This window comes from Pinus tabuliformis, chromosome 8, assembly GCF_031772625.1.
Source record: "Pinus tabuliformis cultivar Carrire ecotype Pingquan chromosome 8, CPIR1, whole genome shotgun sequence".
NCBI classification, from domain to species: Eukaryota; Viridiplantae; Streptophyta; class Pinopsida; order Pinales; family Pinaceae; genus Pinus; species Pinus tabuliformis.
Genome location: NC_142294.1, coordinates 1,140,393,337 through 1,140,420,531, shown reverse-complemented (window position 1 = coordinate 1,140,420,531; position 27,195 = coordinate 1,140,393,337). Strand labels below are relative to the sequence as shown.

Sequence of the window (27,195 nt, the reverse complement as noted above, 5' to 3'; positions counted from 1 at the left end):
CTACAGTCTCAAGGGAAGTCAGTGAAGTAGTTTCATACGCAAGAGGAACAAAAGAGCTAGGTACTTGTTACTCTGTCCCAGAGATTAGAGAATCACAAAGAGAGGTGCAAATATGGAGGCATTGTACGTCAAGTGCACTGGATCCTTTTTGTTAGTCATCTGATTAATCATAAAGAGAGGCACCCTTTTTAAAATAATAGAAGATAAAAAATGTGAATTTGTTTTAGGGGGACTCATGATTGATCAAGCCATAGGTCCATATCTAGGCGAGTGAACAAGAGGATTCATTCATGATCTGACATGTTCCTAATGAACCAAGTGATCTCTCATTCCCTTACCTCGCGTGCATCATTGAATGTATGAGAATCACTGAGCACCAATAGTTGTCACATAAATGATAAATTCATAAGCAAACTCTATAGGTAAATTCCTCTTTTTGGGATTCTCTTGCAACTAAATAAGTGATGAAGTAATAATTAGGGAATAAGCTTCTCGGGATAAGAAACATGCAATTATCTACATTGAAATTCTGCCTACAACCAATTTTCCATTCCACTTGTCCACTCCCATTTGTCTCTCAGTGAACATTATAATATAGACACTTCCCATCAAACATTAAATCACATTTGATGTTATTGCAATTATCATGAAGTAATACTACTTCTTGAAAAAAGAAAATTAATTTGGAAAACATATGAGAAAAAAACACGGGCTTGGATGCCACTTATGTGCACCATTTGGAAATCACACTAAATCATTAGCATATGTTTTGACTTCCAATGTTGCCTCTTGTTGGATCCCTTGTTGATAGTATGTGTGTGGAGGCAATGCCTATGAAGTCCTTTATCTTTGCTGTAGCAAAACTTTTCAGCCTTAGCAAGGGAAAAGTTCATCCTCCTCCTAGTTCCAACAACCCCTTCTAAGGATATGTAGAACAATGAGCCCGTTACATAACTCTCTATGGGCCTTTGTCGATATGCTGTCGAGATGAAACCATTAATGAGTTGTCAATGTATCTACAATGTTGAAATCCCCTAGCTTGTGTAAATCAATGTCACTTAAACTAGTGAAATTTTCATAACTAGTATAAGAGGTGAGATAGAGGCACACCATTAATGTATTTACTCATAAATTCCTATCTAACAGAAAGGCCACTACAAGTCTACCTAAAATTACAGATTCAACAACTCAAATAGGTGGGGATGCATATCAAAGCTTGACATTCAGAGAGGAATACCAAAACTTAGAGTAAGGTAATTATAATTATATTTTATTTTTGTATGCATATTTTTTTATTTTAGATTCCACACAATCTTGTGAACAAGTATGATGATTTTCTTTATTTTTTAATTGATATCAATAATGTTTTTGTTAAACCACACAAGTCTGTAGGAACCGACAAATGTCCTACCATTCTGTGTTTCAAATGATGACATCGAAGCAATAATCAAACTATGGCCTGAGAATATATGTCTTCAACCTGATTCTGATATTAATTAAAATTATATTGGCTAAGGAAGCACACATAAAGAAAAGCGAGAGAAACATGATGCACCCATTGTAGAGTAGAAGTATACACATCACTTTATGAATCCATATGGATCGTATACCCACATTAAAGATAAGGGAAACCATTTTAGCAAGTCACTTAGGAAGGTTACTAAGAAAACGCATTAGCTTAGGTGGTGGCAAGTAGCTTGGAATCTCATATAGAATAAAACCATTACGCTATTTTGGTAAGAATTTAACATCAAAAACAAAGAAAAAATTCTCATATAGATCCAAATGGAGCTACAATTCTCATTAAAGAAGGTTTTTTCACTCATTCCTTTAATAATATATTCCTCGTTCAAATAAAGGAAGTTATAAAAGCTTAAGTTAAACATGTTTCTTATAGAAAAGGCATCTTTTCAAATTTTTTGAAAAAAACTCAAAAAATCTCTTTCAATCCTTTCCACTCACAAGCTTCAATGAAATATTTTCAAATGAATAATTTCTTGTATACAGAATTTACCTAGCAACTTTTATTTTGAAGGGCATACAAATAATTCTTTCATCAAAAGTGTCCTTGCAAGTACAATAATAATTACATTGAAAGCATAAAACTAATATGGTGGAGCTTACCATTAAAGAGAAATGAAACCTAATTCCATACTTATATTATGTAGGATTGTGCTACAGTATTCTGGTAGCACCGGTGAGAGAAAAACGTCAAGGTGGAAGGAACAAAGGTAGTTGATGCAGCCTCAGGATAAGTCAGTGAAGTAGTTCCATACGCAAGAGTAGGAGAAGAGCTAGGTACAACTCGTTACCCTGTTCAAGAGATCGGAGAATAACATAGAGAGGTGCAACTCTTTGAAGTATTCGAAGTCAAGTGTACTTCATCGTTTTGGTTATTCATCTGATTAATCATAAAGAGGCACCATTCTTGAGCAATTAGCGGATAGAAAATGTGAATTTGTGCGACGGGGCTAATGATAGTCCGAGCCATAGGCCCATATATGGGTGAGTAAACGAAGGATTCATTCATGCTCCGACATGTTCCCAATGAACCAGGTGATATATCATCCACTTACCCTCGCGTGCATCATTCACTCTAGGACAAGCACACTCTACAAGGAAAGTCCTCTTTTTTTATGCTTCTGCAACTAAATAAGCGATGAAGCAGTAATCAGGGAATAAGCTTCTAAGAGGAAGCAACCTGAACTTCCGCCTACAAGCAATTTTCCATTCCACTTGTCCACTCCCACATGTCTCTTAGTGAACATTATAATATAGTTGTTTCCCATCAAACATTAAATCGCATTGGGTGGAATTTGATGTTATTGAAATCACAATGAAGTAATGCTACTAATAAACTATCACAACCTACTTGCAACTAAATAAGCGATGAAGCCGTAATCAGGGAATAAGCTTCTAAGAAGAAGCAACATGAAACTCTGCCTACAAGCAATTTTCTATTCCACTTGTCCACTCCCAAATGTCTCTTAGTGAACATCATAATATAGTTGTTGCACGTCAAATTAAATTGCATTTGATGGCATTTGATGTTATTGAAATCACAATGAAGTAATGCTACTAATAGAGTATCGCAACCTACTTGCATTTGCATAATTACTAATAAAAAGTTTTCATTTTAAATTTAGTTTTTTTGGAAAATATTTTTTTTAAATATATTTAATTTTTAAAATATTTGAAGTTTAATAATATTTAGATTTTCATATATATATATATAATTGTGATGCAGAGGCATTTAAATTGTCAAAATCACCTAGAGAACACACTTTGGGCTACACTATCCACTAAAATGACTTGATTTTTATGAATTTATGAACCAGTAACTTTCTCATTTTAGATTTCGTTAACAATACCTCATTACTCACACACATAAATATATATGAACCATTGTGAAAATGATAAGACTTATGTCCAAATATTTTTGAAGTTAGCAAAACTAAAGTATATCATAAATATATAAATATTATAAGTATTTTGTGCACTCTACTATTGAGTATAAGGGAGATGTTTGTCTTAATATAAAAGAGATTTTGTAGAATCTATAAAACAAAGCATTATATGAAAAATAATAACATTAAAGCTAATATTGATTCAATTGAAAAAAAAATAAACATTTAAATCTATTAAAATATTATAATTTTTTTTTATTAATATATTACAAATATTTTTTTATTTAAAAAAGTCGTATTCTCATTAAAATAAATTTAAATAATAATGATAACATATAGACTTAAATAATCATAAATGTTCATATTTTCGAAAATATAATTCTTAAATCAATACAATAATAATCAATTTAGATACTAAATATGAATTACAAATTAACATGCAGAAAACATATTCAAATTCAAAATTTACAATAACTTTCTTTTCTCACACACACAACAATACAAAATAAAATTAAAATGATTATAAACATTTACGCATATGTATGACTAGCACAACTACAATAATAAATGTGCTTGTTATATGTTTATAGGCCTATATCAATTACATGCACAACCACATTAGTAAATGTAATTGAAATATGTCGATAGATGTTAATGATATAGATTCAATATCAAAAATAACAATAATACTAATAATAATATAAAAGGAAATATAATACTACAAAATATTATTAACATTATTATATTGTGATAGAATTAATAAATAAATAAACATATTTTTTCCACTGGAAAAATCCGTAATTTTTCATTATATATATAGAAAAATTACATATTGTAGATGTTGTAGCATATGCTATAACTGAGTCACCACGGACTGCCACAAAATTTTGTACTAATATTTGTCCAGATACACCACGCAGGGCGATCTGTCATAATTATCATTGATAAATTTCCTTTCTTTTATGCCTGTATAAGTCTGAATAAGAGCCACGCAGGGCCTGTTCAGAATATGTAACTATATATATAAGCCTATATACATTACAAAAATTTATGTTTTTACAGTATTTTGCAAAATAACAGCGAAAAATTCAGGGACTAATGTCCCTCTGATATTGCTGGTCTATGTATGGCCGATGAAAATAGCGGTATTCATCTGTCCCCCTTTGCTCATGTATCAACCACTCTCCTCTGGGTAATGTCGTGGCCTCCTTGGATAGTTGGTCAGCACTGCAGTTATGCTCCCTGTAGATATGTTTGCAAGAGATATTGTTAAATTCAGCCTTGAACATATTAACTTCATTCAAAATGTTACTGAGTGTGTGTATGTGACATGCAGTAATGCCATTGAACCAGTCTATGATGATCTTTGAGTCCCCAAATATGTTTAAATTGATGCAATGATGCCCCAGAGAGAAATGAAGTAAATGACAGAGGGTAATGAGTTCCGCAAAGTTATTTGTTCCCTCTCCTAATCCCATCTTGACCTTGTAGAAATGTTGTTCATTAATGTATAAAAAGAAACCTCCCCCACAGCCCCACTGATTTGCAGCGCCATCAAAGAATGCCCAAGGGGTGCTTTTGTCAATGATTGGCGGGGCATGTGTTCTGCGTTCTCTGGGTGGCAGTGGGTCAGGCAGTTCGTTATATGCAGAGATTATACCCGCCACGATGTGAGGCCAGTTCGCTGGTCTGTTTTCAAATATGTAACGATTGCGGGCCAGCCAGGTGTACCAACTGACAATCAGAGGAAGGGACTGTAATTTTGATCCCTTATGGCGAGAAGACCAGTCATCCCAGGCAGTACCAAGGTTGATGCCTGCCCACTGCCCAGTAAATCGAATAGAGAGGGATAAATCTTGCCATAGAGAGTGTATGGTGCTGCAATGTAAGAAAAGGTGCTCGGTCGATTCAGATGCACATTTGCATAATATACACCAGGTTGGGCCGGAAAAGGATCTGTGAAGGAGGTGATCCCCTGTGGGTACTTTATCTCTGAGGATGCACCAGAAGAATAATCTGATGTGCGGCGGTGCAGTGAGTTTCCATATGTTTCTCCACCAGCTTGTAACCTGTTCAGGTCTTTTGTGTTGGATCAAGGAAATATATCCAGACTTTGGAGAGTATCTGCCATTCTCCGCCTGGCTCCATATAAGTTCGTCTGGTCCTTCTTTAATCCTGATGTGAGATTCAGTAAGCGCTGATATGTAATCCTGCCATTCCTGATGCCAGCGAGGGGGTAGACCTAGAAGACGAGCAGATTTCCATGCTTGTGAGAAAATACCTGTGTTTTGTGGATCAGCAATGTGTGAAATAACCCTGATCTCGTGAGAGTGGAGATACTGAATAAGGTCTCTAGAGAGCAGATGTCTTCCTCCACCTCCAGTCCATGGGTCTATGCCAATCTGAGCCAGGGATCCATCGTTAATTCTCCACACCAGATTGTCTCGAATGTGTGGGAGGGAGTGAAGCAATGCCTTCCACACCGATGAGATGCCTGTCATCGGCCACCTAGGCAGACGAACCCAGTCCATGATGTTTTGTGGCCAGATGTATTTATGATATGTAATGTGGGTCCATAAGTTCTGACCGGTCAGCAGGGTCCATCCCATTTTTGCAGCGAGGGCTTGCGCAAATAGAGGGAGATCTTTTAAACCCCATCCACCCCACTTCTTTGGCAGTGCAATATTTTTCCAACTAATCCAGGCAAAGATTCTTTTGTCTTGATTCCCATTCCATAGATATCGATTGCACAGTTGCTGCAGACGAGATAGGATATTCCTGGGGATCCATGCTAGTGCCATCCAGAATACTGGTGTAGCTTCCAGAACTGATTTGATGAGGACAAGTCTGCCCGCCCTGGATAAATATCTATGACTCCAGGTGGACAGTCTCTTCTCCAGCTTAGTGACAAGCCAGACCCAATCAGCAACCCTTTGACAGGTAGGTTTTAGCCAAAAGCCCAGATATTTTAGACCTCTATCCAAGGGGTGAATACAATAAGGAAAAAGCTGATGGGAAAAATGGGATTCATGGACGGAAGTACGGGCAAAAGTGATGGTGGATTTTGTTTGATTGGCGAGCATCCCAGTGGCGGACGAGAAAAGGAGCAGAATCTTGGAGAAAGTGTGGGAATCGCGGATGCTTCCATCCAGCAGGATAAGCACATCATCAACAAAAAGGAGATGAGTGAGAAAACAATCATCAGAAATCTTGAGGCCGCAAAGGTCTCCTGCCCTTTTAGCCGAAGCAATGAGTCGACTGAGCCCTTCCATGACAATAAGAAAGAGGAGAGGAGAAAGAGGGCATCCTTGTCTAAGCCCCCTTTCAGAATGAAAGAAGTGAGATGCCGAGCCATTTATGAGGACACTGAAGGTGGGAGTGGTGATACAGGCCATGATCCAGGTGATGTAATTATGTGGAAAACCCAAATGGATGAGCAGCATCTTAATGTATAGCCAGCTGACCCTATCAAAGGCTTTTGACAGGTCAATTTTGAGAATGATGCCCTTCAATTGTCTGGTCCAAATAGAGTGGATTGCTTCCTGTGCCGATCCAATGGCTTCGTGAATCTGTCTAGAATCAAGGAAGGCAAATTGCTGAGGGGCAATATGCGGGATAGTATAGGCCTGAGTCTGTTAGCAATGATCTTAGATATAATTTTGTATAGGCAATTGCACAGGGAAATAGGCCTATAATCATCAAAAGAGGATGGCGAATCAGACTTTGGGATGAGAGCAATGAAGGTCGAGTTGATGGCATGGTATAGCGATCCCGTAGTTCTACTCTCCTCCACCACTTTCAATAGATCCTGCCCCAAGATCTCATAGAAAGCAAGATAGAATTCAATAGTCCAGCCATCCGGCCCAGGACTCTTATCCTTCTTGAACCATTTTAACGTGCCTTCAAGTTCCCCAGAGGTGACCGGAGCATAAAGCTCTTCAGCTTCTTCATCGTTGACAAATCTTGGAAAATGACCAGCCACATTGATAATATCAGCAAGATTTGCTCCAGGAGGACTCTTGTATAGATTCTAGAAGTGATTAGTGCCCAGGTGAGAGAGCTTGTTGAAAGAGTCAGCAAATCCTCCCTCAGGTAAAGGAAGTTTCCATATGGTATTTGATACCTTTCTCCCCTTTGCATAATTTTGATAGAATCTGGTGTTATCATCGCCAGCTTTCAGCCATATGGCTCTGCTCCTTAGTCTCATGGACTCCTCGTGCTCCTTTAGAATGTGAGCCTTCTGATTTTCCAATTCTATCAAATGTGCTTTATCTGTTGTAGTGTTGAAACCCAAACTTCTTTCATCAAGTAAAGAGCTCAGCTCAGATTCAATTTGGGTCAGCTGAGAGTTCTCCCGAATTAACTTCTCTCTAGCCCAGGTTATAGAGAGATGTTTAAGCTTGGAAAGGTTATTACAAAAACCTTTCACCAAAGATTCTGCTTGATTGATGGGGTTGGCAGACCAGAAACCCGTAACTAAACTGATGTATGCAGGGTCCTGCAACCAGACATGGTTGAATTTAAATGGGGCTTTAGGCTTATGATGAGGTCCCAGAATTTCCAGATATATAGGAGAGTGATCCGATAAGCCCCTTGAGCCCACCCATTGTTTATAGTGGTGAAGATGCTGTAAGAGTGGGCTCTTCATTAAAAATCGGTCAAGTCTGCAGGCCAGAGTAGCTTCTCCCACCCTTCTGTTTCTCCAAGTGGGAAGGGGTTTGTGCATGGGGACATCTACAAAATTTGTTTGTTCCAATAGATTTGTCATGTACCCCGAGATAGCATCCACCTGGGCTGAAGACCCCCAAGATTCCCTGAAACCCAAGGAAAAATTTAAGTCCCCTCCGATGATGATGTGATTAGAAGCAAGGATCGAGAGGGTTAAAAAATGTTGCCAAAAATGTTCCCTCTGATGACAGGGTCCGTATACATTCACGATCCTCAGATTTTTCCTGAGCTCAGCTGAGAAGATATCTATGCCCATGAAACCTGAGCCTCCCCAAGAGGCATCAACCCTGATGGAGCGAGGGTTGTAACCAATGGCCAGTCCCCCAGATCTCCCTACAACATCCATAGCCACAAAAGACCATCTCGGGGCCAGAGATTGTAAGGCACGGGTGATGTGATCAGCCATGCCAAGAGTTTCTTGTAGCAAAATAATGTCAATCGGGTCTGCCTCAAAAAGTCTCTGCAGGGCTAGTTTCTTGGAGGCACTAGCCATGCCTCTGCAGTTAAAAGACAGACACTTCATGGGGGAACTCCTCTCGGGGTATTCATTGCTCTAAGAACCCCATTAAGTGTGGATTGGCAGCCAGAGGCTACCTTTGCCCCAAATCGCTTGATAGATTTGGAGAGATCAAACTTCCTACCCCAGGACAGTAGAGGCACAGAGCCTGGTATGGTAAGGCCTAAACCAGATTGACTAACCAGGGTACCATTTGCAGGGGTTTTGGAGTGGAGGAAATACTGATGTGAAGATGAAAACCCAGAGGATGATGGCGAGATGGAGGATGTAGAGGGTGATAGGAGAGAGGGGGCAGTAGTGGCGATAAGGGGAGGGGTCGTCATGATGCAATGTGCCATGGATGTATGGACTGACGATGCAACAACAGATGTGCTATAAACATTTGATAAGGTAGGAGAGATCAGAGAAATACCCGAGACTTTCGCGGCCCCAGCAGCAGCCCGAGCCCTGGTCAGCGGCGGCGATGGTGGCCTGTGCCCTGCCTCCACCGACTTGTGCGAGGGAGAGATCACCGAGGGGGTAGGTTCCATGGCAGGGGGACGAGTACCCGCTGGTGAGTTTACTCTGGAAGGCGCAGGTGTCGTCTTTGGGGAATCCTCTGATTTCCTGTTGAGCGGGCAATCTTTGAAGAGGTGTCCCACCTTGTGGCAATGTCTGCAGTGAAAAGGAACCCCTTCATAATCCAAGATCTGTACCCTGATATACTTCCCCCACTGAAGCATAATCTTCTCCTCCAAACCCTTGCGAGTGTCCAAGTGGACCAGAATGCGAGCTAGGGTTCTGTTTTTTTATTCAACAAAGGTGCGATCATGGTCCAAATATGTGCCTAGTGCATTTCCAATCCGGATAAATACTTCCTCGCACCAGTAATGTAATGGGAGTCCTGGCAATCGAACCCAAAGGGGTCCTGCCCCGATTTGTTCTCGCTCAGGGTCAAACAAAGGGCTCCACCTCTTGAGCAGAACTAGAGCCATCTCGATATGCTAGTACCTAGCAAGAACCAAATCAGTGTAGTTTTCCTTCGCAAAGTGTAAAGAGAACCATCCCCTGGGCAGGACATGAACCTCTGGCAATTCCTTCAGAATTCCTCCCCAAATCTCCTTGACCCATTGAGTCAGTCTATTGGCCGAGTACGCCCTACCTCGAACATGTCCAACAAGCACCGTACTAGCCATAATAGTAGCCTCCCCAATAGCAGAGGTCTCACCGAACCTGATGGTAATATCCTTTGTAGTAGCCTTGACGCACTTGGTCTTTCTCTTACCTGAGCGAGGTGCAGAAGGGTGGTCGACCAAAGGGTTTGGGATGCCAACCGGGGGGGTAAGTTTTGCAGATTTAACCCTCACCGCTGGGGTTTCAAAACAACCCGACGGCAGATGGGCCGAAGAAGGAGGGTTTACCGCCACAGAGACCGGGGTGTCCACAGGGGGAACAGAGAAGAAAGTAGAAAAAGGTGGGTGAGGGTCGAAGGATGGCGAAGGGGGGGTGTTCGTTGATAGAATGTGTAGGGTGCCCGGTGAGGGGGGAGGGATATCCAAAGCCGGTGAATCAAGCGAGAGTGACCACAGGCGAAGGTAAGGGCAGTGGCAGTTCAGGAACTAGAACTAATGCAAATATCGTTGATGAGAAACAGGGGTTTCCAAATATAACCTAGTCCGGAAAGGGCTCCTCGGAATAATCAACTTCTTCAACCTCCATAGTGTCCCCCATAACCCAACCAGATAATGACATCCGAAAGTGACGGGCAAGGTAGAACGGTAAACGGCGGGCAGCAGAAGGCGATGTCGGTACAGGGTTCATGCAGTCTGCAGTAAATTGCAGTAAAAACCCCCTAGGGTTTTACCCTAATCCTGCACCAATAAACATATATATAGATATAAATAATAATTATGATATGTATTTTTAATAAAATTAATTATAGTACAATTATGGTGTATGGTATAATTATAATAATTATTATATTATGAATTATTATTATTATTATTATATGATAATAATATGATAATATTATCAATAACATAATAATTCTTTACTGATATTGTTAGGAAAACAAATTATTAATATTATAAACCCAAGGAATGATAAATCTAGGGAATAATATTTAACTAAAAGGGATTGTAAACACAACATATTATGAATCAACCTAGATCCATATTAAATCTCAATCTATCAAGCATCCAAAGGGATAAAATCTCTTTTTACTTTAAAATAAGTTTGCTTCTCAAGAAATTTGATCCCCTTCCACGCTTGGTAGATCCAAAGATAAGATGGATATAGGCTAGTTTTTTTTTGTAAGCTTCAGCACGACCCTCTTATTTTCGAGTTTTTACATGTCCGTTATTCACCCCATTTCCAAGGAGGGTAGCACAAGAATTGAACCCAAGATCTCTGGTTCGGTGAGACTTCATTTCCACGGCCATTGCCACTTGAGCTACCCCATGCAGACAAATTAAGGATATTATGCAATATGAAGGTTAAATTGGTGTATGAGACCCCCTTGTTTGGGGGGATTTGTCTGCTAAGTCTACGAAGGCATACATACTCTAACCCCCTCTGGCTTTGAACTTGTGACCTCTTAGGGGGAAACACATGTTCTTAACCATTAGGCACAATCAAACTGTATTCATAGGAATGGAGGTTTAGTGGGTCGAACCCCTGACCTCCCTGACAAAGTGTTACGGTTTACCAATGAGCTACGTGGCGGAACTTTTGGAGGGTGCAACACTAGGACTTCCCAGGAGGTCACCCATCCCAGTACTACTCTAGCCCAAGTGCGCTTAACTGCGGAGTTTTGATGGGATCCGATGCATTAATGTTGGTATGATCACACCCATATATATATATATATATATATATATATATCTATATCTATATCTATATCTATATCTATATCTATATCTATATCTATATCTATATATATATATATATATATATATATACATATATATATATATATATATATACACATATATATATATATATATATATATACACATATATATATATATATATATATATATACACATATATATATATATATATATATACACATATATATATATATATATATATATACACATATATATATATATATATATACACATATATATATATATATATATACACATATATATATATATATATATATACACATATATATATATATATATATATATATATATATATATATATATATTTTTGGTAGGTAACCACCCACGGGGGATTTAAACCAGTGACTTATCAGAAGGAGTTCCGTAACAGTGCACCCATTCACCATCAATCCAAAGCCCCGTGGGCAAATATTTTTTTTTTTTTTTTTTGGTAGGTAAGCACCCATGGGGGATTTGAACCAGTGACCTATAGCAAGGAGTGCCTTAATAGTGCACCCATTCAGTGTCAATCCAAATCCCCATGGGCTTGATATAGGCTAGTTTAATTATAAATATAATTATTATTTTTATTTTTATTTTATTTTTGCCAAGTCAAAATGTTCAACATTAAAATATCTCTACCATACTGGAATCAAATATTTACATAGGAGTTAAGCTTACTTATGAAGCTCAAATATAAGGAATACTTTCAATAAAAAGTTGATCCAGTGAAAGAAAATCTTGGATAAAATATAATGTTATAGTATTATATTTTACCCAATATTTATTACTATTCACAGCTAGTAAAAGGAGGCCAAGGGTGGGGGGATTACTAATTAAAATGTAATAATATTATAGTATACCTAATATTTCTGATCACCCCCCAACGTAAATATTACATTTTAATCAATATTTCACATTTTACTCAATATTTCCCATCACTAGAGCTAATTTTATAGTTGATTTCATTTGCTTCTCAACTTCAAATATAAGGAAATATTATAATGAAAAGTGGCCCAATTGAGGGAAATATTGGGTAAAATAGAATATTATAATATTATATTTTACCCAATATTTCCCACAAGGTAGTAAAATGTGGATCAAGATAGGCATAAATATTAGATAGAATGTAAGAATTACATTTTCCTTAATAATTTTGCCACCTCCTCCCCTCGCCCCACACTTTCATATTTAAGCTTACTCATTTCTAAACTTATCATCCTAGATCTATCATAGCTCTACTTCTATAGCACATTATTATAAATAGAATAAGAAAATATATTACATATATTATATTAATGTGATTGTCAAAGAAGCCAATAGAATGAAGAAGCAACTATTGTTTTGTACTTTTTTCAATCTTGCTTAAACTTACACTTCTTAAAAACACCTTCCTGAATCACCCATTATGTATTCAACCATTTTCTAATCGAAACAAAATATACAAAATGACATAGTACAAATTCCAAGGGAAAACATATCTATAAAAATGTTTTACTTTTACAAGCTACATGGATTCAACGTCATCATTTTATACATAACATAAAACTAAGATGGATCTAGGCTACTCTAATTTCCCCCATTGATAGGTTATATTCCATGTGAATACCATGGGTCAGTACAATAGATCCTTAATATTCTTTTATTAATTTTTATAGGGTTATTTATATTTTGTTATTTTCATTTTTTTTCGAATCAAAATATTTACATTAGTATTACACATCTCTAACATCCTAGGCTCGAGAGTACCTAAAAAAAATAAAAGATATTATATTATACTTTAAAATAAAAATATTATATTCAAAATCTAGAGTCCACCAACGTTAAATTAGCTATTTTACTTTAATTATTTCACAATTTCTCACAAACATAATTCTACTTTGCAAATAAATTCCACATCAATTTCTATAAAACCAATGTTGAATTTATATTTTGTTTATACATAAAAATTATATAAACTTTTAATTAGGGCCAACATTGACATTAGATTAAATTTATTAAATGTTAAATATTTACATTTGACATCTACCCCATACTCGGTTGTATAGTGCATCTCGACACAACTAAAGGGATTAATATTATAAATATTAGGATTGACATTATAAACCCAAGGGATTAATACTATAAATCGAAGGGATTAATAAACCCATGGGATTGATATTGTAAAAGGAACTGATTGATAAACCCAAGGGATTAATATTAAAAACTCGGGGTACTAATATTATATACCCAAGAGATTAATAAAAGCAATAGATTAATATTATAAATCCAAGGGATTAATAAACATAAGGGATTATTATTATAAATATTTAAAAGATTGATAAAACCAAGGGATTAATATTAAGAACCCAAGGTATTAATATTGTAAATCTAGATTAAATATTAAACCCTAGATTAATATTATAAACCTTATGAATAATATTATATGATAGGAATGTAAACCTTTAGTTTAATAAACCCAACGGAATTATATTATAAACCTAATGGTTTAATACTAAAAAATAAAGGGATTATAAAACTATGGGAATAATATTAAACCTAAGGGATTAATATTATAAACCCAACGTATATAAGCCTGAAGGTAAATATTATAAACCCTAACATTAATATTATAAAAACTTATCATTAATATTATAAACTTAATGGATTAACAAAACCCAAGGGAATAACATCAAACCCCTACTATTAATATTAAACCCTAGGGATATAAACCCTAAGATTAATAAACCCAAAGGATTATAAACTCAACATATTAATATTAAACTCTAAGATTAATATTATAAACCCTAGGGTTAATATTAAATATTAGGAATACAAACCCTATGATTAATATTAGAAACCGTAGGATCAATATTATAAACCTAAGATATTGATAAACCCATTAATTTATTATTAAAAATACATGGGACCATAAACGCAAGACAATAAAATTAAACCTTATGATTAATATTAAACCTTGATAATATAAACCTTATGATTAACATTAGAAATATTAGGATTAATATTAGAAACCCCAAGGATTAATACTATAAATTCAAGGCATTAATAAACCCAATGGATTAATATTATAAATGCAATGAATTATAAACCCATGAGAATAATATTAAATCCAAAATATTGTTAAACCCAAGGGAATAATATTAAAAACCCAGTGGATTAATCTTATCAATCCAAGGGATAATTAATATTATAAATTATGAACTCAATATTAGTTTTAATATTATAAACCCAATATTAAAAGGCCATAATATTGTAAACATAGTAATACACTTAAATTCTGTAATGTAATAATTTGACATTGAATAAATCACAATGTAATGAAACATTGCCACAATGGTTGTTAGATTGCTTTTCATATTGAGACAATGTTTGTCACACTATCATGTTTGATACATTTTTGTACCATTCCAATGTCACAACATTAAACCCTACTAAAAATCCCAAGATTAATATTATAAACACTAATTTTAAACCACCTTATTATAAATTATAAACACAATATTAAATCCTAATATTATAAACCCGATATTAGAAACCCTAATGTTATAAACGCTAATATTAAAATATATTTTTTTTTATGTTTCATTGTGATGTTCATTGAATTGCAATGTAACATAACACTACGACAATGGTTGATCACCATAGTGAGACAATATTTGTCTCAATGCGTTATTAGATACATTTTCGTAATAATATAAAGCCAATATTAAAAACTGTAATATTCTTTTGTAATAATTATAAACTGAATATTATAAATCTTAATTTTAAACCCCAATTTTGTAATGTCAGAAAGTGGCATTAAATAAATTGCAACGTATGTAACATTGTAACAATGATTGATTTCGCATTGACATAATGTTTTGTCACATTCAAGTATTATCCAGAGGATTAATATTAAAAACGAAAGGGATTAATAAACCCAGGGGATCAATATTAAACCCGAGGATTAGTATTACAAATCCTAGGAATAATTTTAAACCCTACGAATATAAACACTAAAATTAATATTACAAACCGCATGATTAATATTTTAAACCCAATGGATTATAAACCCAAGTGAACAATCTTAATCCCAATAGATTAATATCATAAACCCAAGGGATAGATAAACCAAATATATTAATATTAAAACTACAAGAGATTTATAAACCTAAAGGATAAATACTATAAACCCAATGAATGAATATTATAAAGCCAAGGGATTATTAATATGATAAAACCAAGGGAATAGTATTAAAAACTTAAGGAATTAATATACCCAGGGGATGGTTAGTATTATAAATTCAAGCCATCAATAAACTGAAGAGAAAAATATTAAACACTAGGATTAATATTATGATCTGAAGTGATAGATAAACCCAAGGACCTAATATTATAATCCTAATGGATTAATAAAACCAACGGATTGGTATTATAAGCCTAAGGAACTAATATACCCAAGGGATATAAATTTTAAGATAAATAATAATAAACAGAAGGGAATAACATGAGACCCTAGTATTAATATTAAAACATTAAAATATAAAATTGATGATTAATATAAAAAACCTTAGGACTAATATTATGAAGCCAAGGGATTAATGCTATAAATCCAAGGGATTAATATTTTAAAGGCAATGGATTATAAATATAGGGGAATAATATTAAACCCAATGGGTTATTATTATAAACCAAAGGATTAATATAAAATACCCAAGGGATTATTGTTATTATAAACTCAAGAGATTAATAATAAAAACTCAAGTGATTAATAAATATAAGGGATTATTAATATTATATGTCGAGGCCATTGATAAACCTAAGTGATTAATATTAAACCCTATGAATAATATTATAAACCCTAGGAATGTAAAGTCTAATATTAATATGCCCAAGGAATTGCAAACTTAAGGGATTGATATTTAACCACAAGATTAATAATCTAAATCCTAATATTATAAATTATAAACCCAATATTGAACTTTAATATTATAAACCTGATATTAAAAATCCCTAATATTATAAATGTGTTAATAAACCCAAATTTTGTAATATAATAATGCAACATTGAATAAATTGGAATGTAATGTAATATTGCGACAACGATTATTAGATTGATTTTCATATTGAGACAATGTGACATTAAATACTTTTTTGTATCATTCCAACATCAAAGTATTAAACCTTAATATAAAGCCGTGACATTATAAAACCAATATAAAAAACACTACGATTAATATTATAAAAACTAATATTATACCACACTATTATAAACTATAAACCAAATATTAAACCCTTTTATTATAAACCCAATATTAAAACCCTAATGCTATAAACTCTAATATTAAACCTAAATCTTGTTATGTCATAATGCGATGTTCAATAAATTGAAATATAATGCAACATTACGACAATAATTGATTCTCGCATTGAGACATTGTTTGTTGCAATGTGACGTTCGATACATTTTTGTACCATTCCAATTTCTCAAAATTAAACCCTAATACAAAACCCCAAGATTAATATTATAAACTCTAATATTAAATGATATTATTATAAATTATAAACTCAATACCAAATCCTAACATTCTAAACCCAATATTAGAAATTGTAATGATAAATTGTAATATTAAACCTTATTTTTTTTTTAGGTTTCATTGTGATGTTCATTAAATTGTAATGTAATGTAACATTGTGACAATGATTGATTGCCGCATTGAGCCAATGTTTGTTGCAATGCGACGTTGGACACATTTTTGTAATAAAATAAACCCAATGTTAAAAGCCCTAATATTATTTTTGTGATAATTATAAACCCAATCTTAAAAATCCTAATATTATTGACCTTAATATAAAACCCGAATTTTACAATATCGTAATATGTCATTAAATAAATTGCAATATAATGTAACATTGTAATAGTAATTAATTGTCACATTCAAATATTATAAACTGAATGAATATCACAAACCCAAACAATATTATGTATTAAAGTTTAATGTCACTACATTAAACCCTTCTGCAAAACCATAACATTATAATAATCCTTAAAATTATTATTATAAATCCTTAGATTATAAACCCTAAATTAAATTAAACTATTAAAATTTTGACATTAAAATTAACATGACAATTTTTTAATGTGAAATTTAAACTATCGTAGTCATGAGTATATTTATTCGAATTGAATTCCATGAAAATCCTCTTTTGCTGTCTAAGAATCTTTAGTGGCTTTGTTGACCGAGTTGTGGTTCCTACCTTACATTTTCATCGAGAATTGAAAGGCTTGTTACAACAATGCAGTGCGTACGCCCATATAAATATTGTTACTTGTTTTAATCTCTTTTATTGAAGACTAATATGCATTATTTATAAATAAAAAAAAATATTAATTCTATTGAAAATTAATAGGGAAAAGATATTAATTAGATTAGGGATGTTTTGTTACACTAGTTTAAATAAAAAAATTATTTAGATAAAAAGCTAAAAAAATTTATGGTTGATCATAGATGACTATGTTGGATCTTAGTTGAGCTTGGTAGACCATGGTTGACCATCACCAATCTCAGTTGACCATTCTAACCATGTTGATCTTTGATGACTTTGGTTGACCATCGTCTTGACTGATGATTATGGTTGATCATGGTTTCCCATTATCATCGATCATGGTTAACCACGATTGAATGAGGTTTACAATGCTTGATGGTCTTAACCATAATAATCTTGGTTGATTGTTTTCACCATAACGATTTTGGATTATCTTTGTTGATAATGATTGACCATGGTTGAACATCATATACAATGGTATGCGACAATTACACATAATAATAATAATAATAATAGATTATTAATTATTAATCAAATTTATTTTTAATTATTAATTATTAATAATATTAATTTCTATACCATTAATAATAATACTATTAATATAATAATAAGGATCCAGTATAAAACTTATCAATAATATCCTTGAATTTATTTAAAATAATGTTAACATATTAACTTCATTAGATTAATAATATATTAAGTACCTGAACAGACTTTTTCTAGCTCGTGAATTACATAAAATAAGTAATAGTATAACTAACCATTTATATAATAATTCAACTTAATTAATATAAGAAAACTAATTTTCTTAGATCTTAATTTTTAATAAACAATTAAATTTAAAATATTATTATTTAAAAAAAAATTACCATTCTTAGTAGTTATATATGGGGTATAAATTTTACTTGGTAGTTTAATAAATTAAATAATTATTAATTTAATAAAAAACCTCAAACTAAGTTACAATTTGGTCTTTTGCCCCCTTCTTCCTGTGTCCGGTCAAACTAGCTGTTCCCTCGTCTAATATAGCCGTTAGGTAGTCAATCTAGCAATTACCTAGTCAATATCTATAGCTGTTGCAAGTTCTGCTTTAACTATTTTACATGCATTCTAGATCTGATCCTTCAACTTGTCCTGATGATGGACCACAGTGGTTGGTTTGAAACGTGTCGACAAATATTCTATCATATGATTTTAGCCGAAAAATTCTCATAATAATAATAATAATAATAATAATAATAAACTTCACTATCAAATAATAATATTACAAAATAGTAGTATTATATAATAATTATAATATTAAAAAATATATATAATATATAATTATTTTTAATATTAACAATAATATAGTAATAATTTTTATAATTAATAACTAAAAATAATAATTAATTAATTTATAATTATGGAGAGTTTTAGGAGTGCGGGAGGTTGTGGAAGACCAGGGCGGAAAGCTTTTGCGCAAGGGTTTCTCCATGGATGGGAGCAGAGGAGGGAGCTCCACTCCCTCCTTCAGAGAGGTAGTAGCTAACAAGGGCAAGACACCCCTGGATTTAGGCAGAGGTAACTCGACGGTAGAAGAAGAAAACAGGGACAAGGAAATAGTAAGCAACAAAGAGAAGAAAAATGATGGTACAAAAGACAAAGAGGAAAATCACAAAACATGGGAACAACAAACAAGAACCAAAAGGGACCGTGCAAGCCCAAAGCTGATATCACACCCAGAGTAATCTTAAATGACCCAGAGCTACAGGGCCACAGGGAGCACATGCAAATTTATTCTATCATATGCAAATTCATGGGACTATGGCCCACCGAAAAGGTGTTACAAACATGGATTAGAAACCACTGGAAGCCTAAAGGAAACATTGATATTCATCTAGGATCCAAGGTTTTTTTCCACTGTAGTGTTTGCAAACATTGAGGACAAAGATAGAGTGTTTGAAGGTGGTCCCTACTTCTTTGCAGCAGCAGGGCTCTATATGCAGCCATGGATGATGAACTTCGTGGTGAAGCGGGAAACCTTTACCTCCATCCCTGTTTGGGTAAGACTCTATTCACTACCTCTGGATTATTGGCAAACAAAATCACTAACAGCTATAGGCAATAAATTAGGGAGGTATGTCAAAACTTCTGAAGCCACAAGAAGGGGAAAATATACCTCCTTTGCCAGGATTTGTGAAGAGATGGACCTATCAGGAGCACTTTCGGATCAGGTGATATTGGAGGTTTATGATGAGGAATGGGTGTAGACGGTTGAATATGAGCATATTCCTTTTAGATGGCGAAAATTTCATCAACATGGGCACCTTCTTAGAGACTGCCCTCTCAGTAAGATAGAGAGCAAAAACAAGCCCACCACAATGAAAGAAACAGAGGGCTTTCACAAAGTATCTCATAGAGGGAGAAATGGCAAAAAAGGGCCAAAACAACACCAAAGTGGAGAGCAAAACGTGAGGCCGAATCAGTTCCAAGTTCTTGAAGAGGAGGAAGATACAGAAGTTGAAAATCAAGTAATGAAGGATGGATATGTTAAGCAAGACAAGGGAGAAGAAGAAGATCAAGAAAAGGTAAAGGAAAAGCAGAAATAGATCATGATGAGTGAATCAGAGATGGATATGAATCAAGAAATGACTCAGAGCGAGATGGAAATGGAGGATAATGAGTTGCAAGAGATTCTTGACAGAGAAAGCCTAGATCTAGAAGGGTTCTTGAGTAAGGGAATGACGGGAGGGGTAGAATCTCTACCACAAGAATAATGCAATTGAATCAGGCAGTTATTCTTATGGAAAACTTAGGCAAAGAACTTAGGCGAAGATTACAACATGGAAAAACAAGCCATCCATGGAAGAAAAGCAATAAAATCGACTCCAGGATTAGCTCCAAAAATCCCAGGGAAAAAAAGGGGCAAAAAAAAAATAGAACAAGCTACTAATGGAATGCGGAAAGCTCATGATAGACTCAAGTAATATGAAAGATCTAACCAGTTACTCCTTTACCAATCTGTAATTATGAAGTTTACAACTTCGAACATCAGAGGTCTAGGAAGCAAAAGAAAGAAGATAATATTGAATAATAGAATGAAGCAGGTAGCTTCGGATATAATCTTTGTCCAAGAAATGAAATGCTCTGTTTAAAAGATAAGACAAATACATAGCAAATGGCTCAGCAGATATGAGTTCATAGAAGTAAAAGCAGAAAATACTTCAGGAGGTATCCTTATCCTCTGGAATCCCCAAAAAGTAAGTATTATTGATGCGGAAGAGTCAAGGAATTATTTATCAGTTGTTATTCAGCCTGTAGGTGACAGGGATGCTTATCTAGTAACGAATGTTTATGGCCCTCAAAGGCTAGATGAAAAAATCAGGTTTATTGATTCCTTAGTAGACCTCCGAAACAGATTTGCAGGGCTACCGTGGATTATAAGAGGAGATTTCAACATGATTAGATCTCTCTCAGGAAAGAAAAGGGGGTACAAGAGCACTAAACAAAGATTCCTCAGCTTTCCAATGTTTTTCTGAAAACATGAAGTTGGTGGACATTGAAACAAACAATGGCCTTTGTACATGGAACAACAAAAGAGGAGGAGATTCTTAGGTAGCCTCCAAGCTGGATAGATTCATGATCTTTGAAGAACTCATGCTTCTAGACAAGGAAATAATAGCAGATATTCTTCCTTTTGGAGGCTCAGATCACTGGATGATTCAAATGGAAATCATGGGCATTGGCACCCCAAGAAACAAACCATTTAGCTCTAAAAATATATGGCTGTCACACCCGGATTTCTACAACAATATTGAAAAATGATGGGCTGAAGACCTGCAAATTCAGGGATCTTTTATGCTCCTGCTGCATAAAAGACTAAAGCACATTAAGCAAAGGCTAAAGAAATGGAACCAGAAGGAATTTGTTAATATTTTCACAAGTAAAAAAATTGTAGAAAACAAAATTCTAGAGCTCAATCAAGATTTTATCAGGAATGGCTTTGATAAAGACAAAAATGAGCTAGTAGAGAAACACCAACAAGAGTGGGAAATGTTGTGCAAACAAGAGGAAATTTTTTGGAAACAATAATCTAGGGTTCTATGGCTAAAAGAAGGAGAACATAATACCAATTTTTTTCACAGATCTACCATTGCGAATAGAACTCACAACAGAATCTCTTCAATCAAGGATGAAAATGGCCAAATTCATCATTCCCACGAGGAGATAGATGCAGTGTTAGTAAAGAATTTTAGGGACATTTCCAAAGAAAACGTCTCAGAAAGAGAACCTTTCATTAAGGACATAACTAAACATATACCTAAACTAGTCTGTAGAGAGGATAACTGTAATCTTAGTAGGCCTATAACTAAAAGGGAGATCAGTGAGGTCCTAAAGGAAATGCGAAATGGCAAGGCACCAGGGCTGGATGGTTTTAATGTGGATTTCTTTGAAACCTGTTGGACTATCGTTAAAAGGGACATAGTGGAGATTGTGGAAGACTCTAGAAGGAACAAGACCATCTTGAAAGCTCTCAATACATCCTTTATTGCCCTTATTCTGAAACAAGACAATGCTCAAAATCCAGAAAGATACAGGCCCATCGGCTTATGAAATGTTGTTTATAAGATAATTTCCAAAGTAGTGGCTAACAGACTCAAACCCCTATTGCCCAGGCTTATCTATGGGGAACAAACAGGGTACGTAGAAGGAAGGCAAATTCTGGACAACATAATTCAAGCTCACGAGGTGGTTCACTCGTTAATATGCAACAAGAGAGCGGGCATGATCATGCAACTGGACATAGCCAAAGCTTATGACAAAGTAAATTGGATATACATCAAAAAAGCGTTCATAGCGTTTGGTTTTGATCATAATTGGGTCAGATGGGTCGTGGCCCTGGTGACCTCTTCCAGCTTTTCAATTTTGTTAAATGGCTCTCCTTCTGAACTTTTTCTCCCTTCCAGGGGTCTTAGATAGGGAGATCTGCTATCTCCTTTTCTCTTCGTCCTCATGATGGAAGGGCTGGGGCGATCTATCAAACATGCAAGAGAAACAGGAAGAATTCAAGGACTCCAACTTTCAGAGAATGGGCAGGTTCTCACTCATCAATAGTTTGTGGATGATACCATGTTACAAGAAATTCCCACAGTTAAAGAAGCACAGACCTACAAGCAAATTTTGAAGGTCTTTACAAAGGCTACAGGTATGGAAGTCAACCTTATCAAATCAAAAGTCTTTTTCTTTAACACTCGTATCGCCATCCAGAGAAATATCTCTAGAATTTTAGGCTTTCAAAAAGAATCCCTTCCTTCTAAGTATTTGTGAGTTCCTCTTACAACTAAACACCAACACAAGAGCATTTCGGATCCACTAGTTACTAAAATGCGAGACAAGGTCAGGAAATGGAAAAACAAATATCTAAATTTAGCGGGAAGACTAGTGCTTACTAAAGTATTTCTCCAAGCTATCCCTATATTTATGTTATCAGTCCTCCCTGCTCCATTAGGAGTCTTACAACACTTTCATAATATTCAACGAGATTTTCTTTGGGGCAAAGAGGAAACAAGGATGAAATGGGCTTTGGTCTCATGGGAAAAGATCTACAAACCCAAAAACCAAGGAGGCCTGGGTTTGGACAATCGAGGGATTCTCAACAAGGCTCTAGGAGAAAAAAATTGGTGGAGGTGGGTTAAGGATCCTATATCTCAATGGGCAAGCATCTGGAAGGAAAAATATGCCAATGCGTGGTCAGATTCTGATATAATATGTATGACAAGAATAGTGAAAGGCTCCCCCATATGGAATAAGGCTTGGGAGAATAGAGAAGTGGTTCAAAAAAATAGTTTCTGGGAAATCAGAGAGGGAGATCTGGCACTTTTCTAGGAGGACACGTGGCAACAAGAACCTAATCTTCTAAGGGAAGAATTTGTAGGCCTCAAGCAAGAGACTGACAATCAACTATTAGTTAAGGTGAAAGACTTCTGGGAAAATCCACAAAATGCTGGAAAGTGGATAATTTGGAAAAAAATAGAGAGCAGAGAGGATACGACCCTCAACAGTAAAGCTGAGTCCCTTAAGAGAATGCTGGATCAAAGGATAATTCTAGTAAAGAAAGGGCAGGATCAACTGAGATGGGGAAACAACAAAGAGTGCAACTTCAACATCAAGGAAGCTAAAGGTCTTCTCCTTGATCCGGACCCACAAGCTCCAAATAATATTTGGCAGAAGCTTTGGAAGCACAAAGGCTGGATGAAAATCAAACTCTTCATTTGGTTAGTTAACCACCATAAAATCTTAACCTGGGACAACCTCAAAAAGAGGGGCATGTTGGGACCATCCAGATGCCATCTCTGTGAAACGCAAGAGGAAACCATCGAGCATCTTCTCAACAGCTACATTTTCACAGACAAGATTTGGGATTTCTTTACAAACATCTTCAAACAGTCTGATAGAGACAAAGATTGTATTGATAATACCCTAAAGAATTGGAGGAATAAGTTTTTTGATAATGAAGTTCTCAATTCTGCCTGGGATCTCTTGCCGGGTTTCATTATATGGAATGTGTGGAAAGAAAGGAAGAAAAGAATATTCAAAGAGGTAAAGAATAACTCTATTAGCCTGGTGAAGCTGATGGTAAAACAACTTAAGGAGAAAGTTGGTACCACCATTAGGAATCTCCCCAAAAATCCTCCCTCAGTCGAAAATTTGAGAATCCTTCAGCTATTAGACATGCAGGGGCTCATTCCTCAAGACCTAGGCAAGAAAGCAAGATGGAGAGAGGCAACAGAGGAATTCTGGCATCCTCCCCCTGATGTTTTTTAAAGTACAATATAGATGGAGCTTCCAAAGGCAACCTAGGGGAGGCTGGCTTTGGGGGAGTTCTAAGGGATGAAACAGGTAAAATAATTACCCTCTTCCATGGATACCTAGGAAAAGCCACCAACAACATGGCAGAACTAATGGCTTTGGAACAATGCTTAGAATTTTTGATACAAAACAATTGTCAAAATGTCATAATAGAGGCAGATTTAGAGTTAGTCATCAATGCAGCTAGGAGAATTAGTAATGCATCAGGGCTGGAAAAGGTCACAAAACACTAGAGTTTAACTCGGGTTCTCCAGATAATTCAAGTTCATCTACAGAAGCTTCATACCCTCAAATTTATAAATGTGAAAAGAAGAGCCAACAAGTTGGTAGACATTCTTGCCAACCAAGGAGTAGAATGCAAGAACAGAGCAACCTTAGGGAGGTGGGACACAATGGCGCAAAGCAACCTGAAAAAATTATGTCACAACCAGGCGGAGGAAGATATTGAAGTGTATAGAAGCAAAATAACATGAACCAACTAGTGATAAACATAGGTCAGAGGGTTGCTCAAGGTTGGACAAAAAGGTTCAGTAAGGATGATCTACCAAGGTTAGCGATTAAGCTAACAACGTGCAGGATTATTCTCCAGGTTGGGCGTCAGAGTTTCCCAGATCGAACAATGCAGCATCTGATACTGCATCAACACCTTAGGTCCTTGCCTGTCGGCGGGCTCTTTGGCAGGTGTTTCCTTTCTTCTTTTGGTATTGGAAGTCAGGGCGCATCGTATGGCGTTCACTACGATCGCAAAACTAAAGTTTCCAGTCTGGAAACTGCTTACCGGCGGGGTAGTGGTATTCTGGCAATCGCATGCCCCAAAGGTGGATTCTGGTTTTCCCATTTTGGCAGCGATCACATTCAATGGTTGACACGTGGCGATGGGGTCGGTTGGAATACCACCCTCATCGCACACTAGCTTGTTGGGGGTGCGATATGTTCCAAGAGTGTCCAATCTTATGATGCGAAGTGACGGCTGGGATGACTCGTGCAGTTTGGTGTATGGGCTTGTTATTTGTCGTGCTACTTTCCATTACGAAGTTATCCGCTGCCTTTGGATAGGGTTAGTAGAATCAATGGTTAAGACTAATGAGACAGGTTGTCTGCAGGTTGTACTCATCCTCTTGTACGGGTTGTGTTTTTCTCGTGGCAATTGTAATTAAAGCAGCTGGTTAGTTTTTTGTTGGGAGTAGTCAGTCTTTATTACTCTTGGCGGGTCGCATTAGTTCTTTGTGGAATGCGCCTTTCCTTTTCCATCAGTTTCTCAAGTGAGGTGTTAAGTGGCGTTGTTTTTTTCCTGATTGGTTCTTCGGCTCTCTTTTGAGAGTTTTGTCGTTGGAATCGGGGCTAGTTCCTCTTGCCTGTATTTAGTTTTTGCATGCGTTCTCCTCGGTCCACAACTCATCGAGTTTCAAACGCAGATTAATAACCACTGCCCTTCTCCATTAATCACTTGGTAAGATAAACGATTGAGGGACACTCAACCACCTGGTGGAGGAGGGCGTTAATCCCCCGCTTGCAGTTAATCAAGCGTATTGGAATTCAAACACATGCCGATTCTGCTTGCCACCTAACAGGTGGTCATATTGTTATTTAAATATTCTTTAGACTCAACAGTAATGCCCCAGATAAAACCTTTTGACAACCCTCTATGAAATCAATGAGGCGATTTCAGGTTATAATATAACTACGTCGAAAAGTTGATTGGGGATTGTAGTAAAAACATATATATAAAGATAGTTAAATTTATTGTCATAATTAGCTCATACCATATAAGAGTGTTATGCCATTTATAATTTTTTTTTATGTTTAATTTTAAGTTGATACATCTTATTTTTAAATAAAAATAAAATATATTTTAAATAAGAATACAATATTTTTAGTTAATTTTAATTAAGACTTATAAAATATTAATAATATTATTTTCAATGTGTTCACTTGGTTTTGTGTTGATTTATTGTTAATATTGCAACCCCATACAAAAATATGTGATAAAAAATTTGAGGTTTAAAGAGAATGTAATTTAAATTAAACCATTTTGTTTTGATATAAAGTATTTAAATAATAATTATAATAATAATAAAATTAATTATAAAATATTTTAAATGTAATTTTAATAATATTGTTATATCTTTAAAAATATATTAACAAATAAGAAGTATTTTAATGTGAACAATTTGTTATATAAATAAAATATTTAAATGTCAATTACATAAATATTGATGATGATGATGATGTTGGTTAACATTCACTGAGACTAAACTTTGGTCTATCGGACCTAAAGAAACAAATTATCTAGTTTGATTTAAGATTTTATTTCTATGCTCAAAAATCTTGGAGAGAAGCCTCTCAAGCTCACTATAATTTTGACATCGTAAAAGGCTAGGAAGGTCAGTATTGCGACAAAGATTATGAAACTGAGATCTAATGTGGTTGTACGTGGGGCACTCTAAGAGGAAGTTGTTTTCATCCTCAATGTTTCTATTATCACAGAGATGGTAGAATCTTTCCGTCCATGGTGTTT

At 35.2% G+C, this 27,195-nt stretch overlaps 1 protein-coding gene and 1 pseudogene across 1 annotated transcript; both read right to left on the bottom strand.

Moving 5' to 3' along the window:
- Window positions 1-4,495: 4,495 nt before the first annotated feature.
- On the bottom strand, window positions 4,496-5,938 carry LOC149239370 (uncharacterized). Its single transcript, XM_089369844.1, has one exon. The coding sequence runs from the start codon at window positions 5,936-5,938 to the stop codon at window positions 4,496-4,498; it is 1,443 nt and encodes a 480-aa protein (XP_089225970.1).
- Window positions 5,939-11,365: 5,427 nt separating this feature from the next.
- On the bottom strand, window positions 11,366-11,484 carry LOC149239369 (5S ribosomal RNA; annotated as a pseudogene).
- Between the last annotated feature and the right edge of the window lie 15,711 nt (window positions 11,485-27,195).

Excerpts from the sequence above, each read along its gene's own strand:
- LOC149239370 (XM_089369844.1), bottom strand. The coding sequence starts at position 5,938 with ATGGACTGGGTTCGTCTGCCTAGGTGGCCGATGACAGGCATCTCATCG.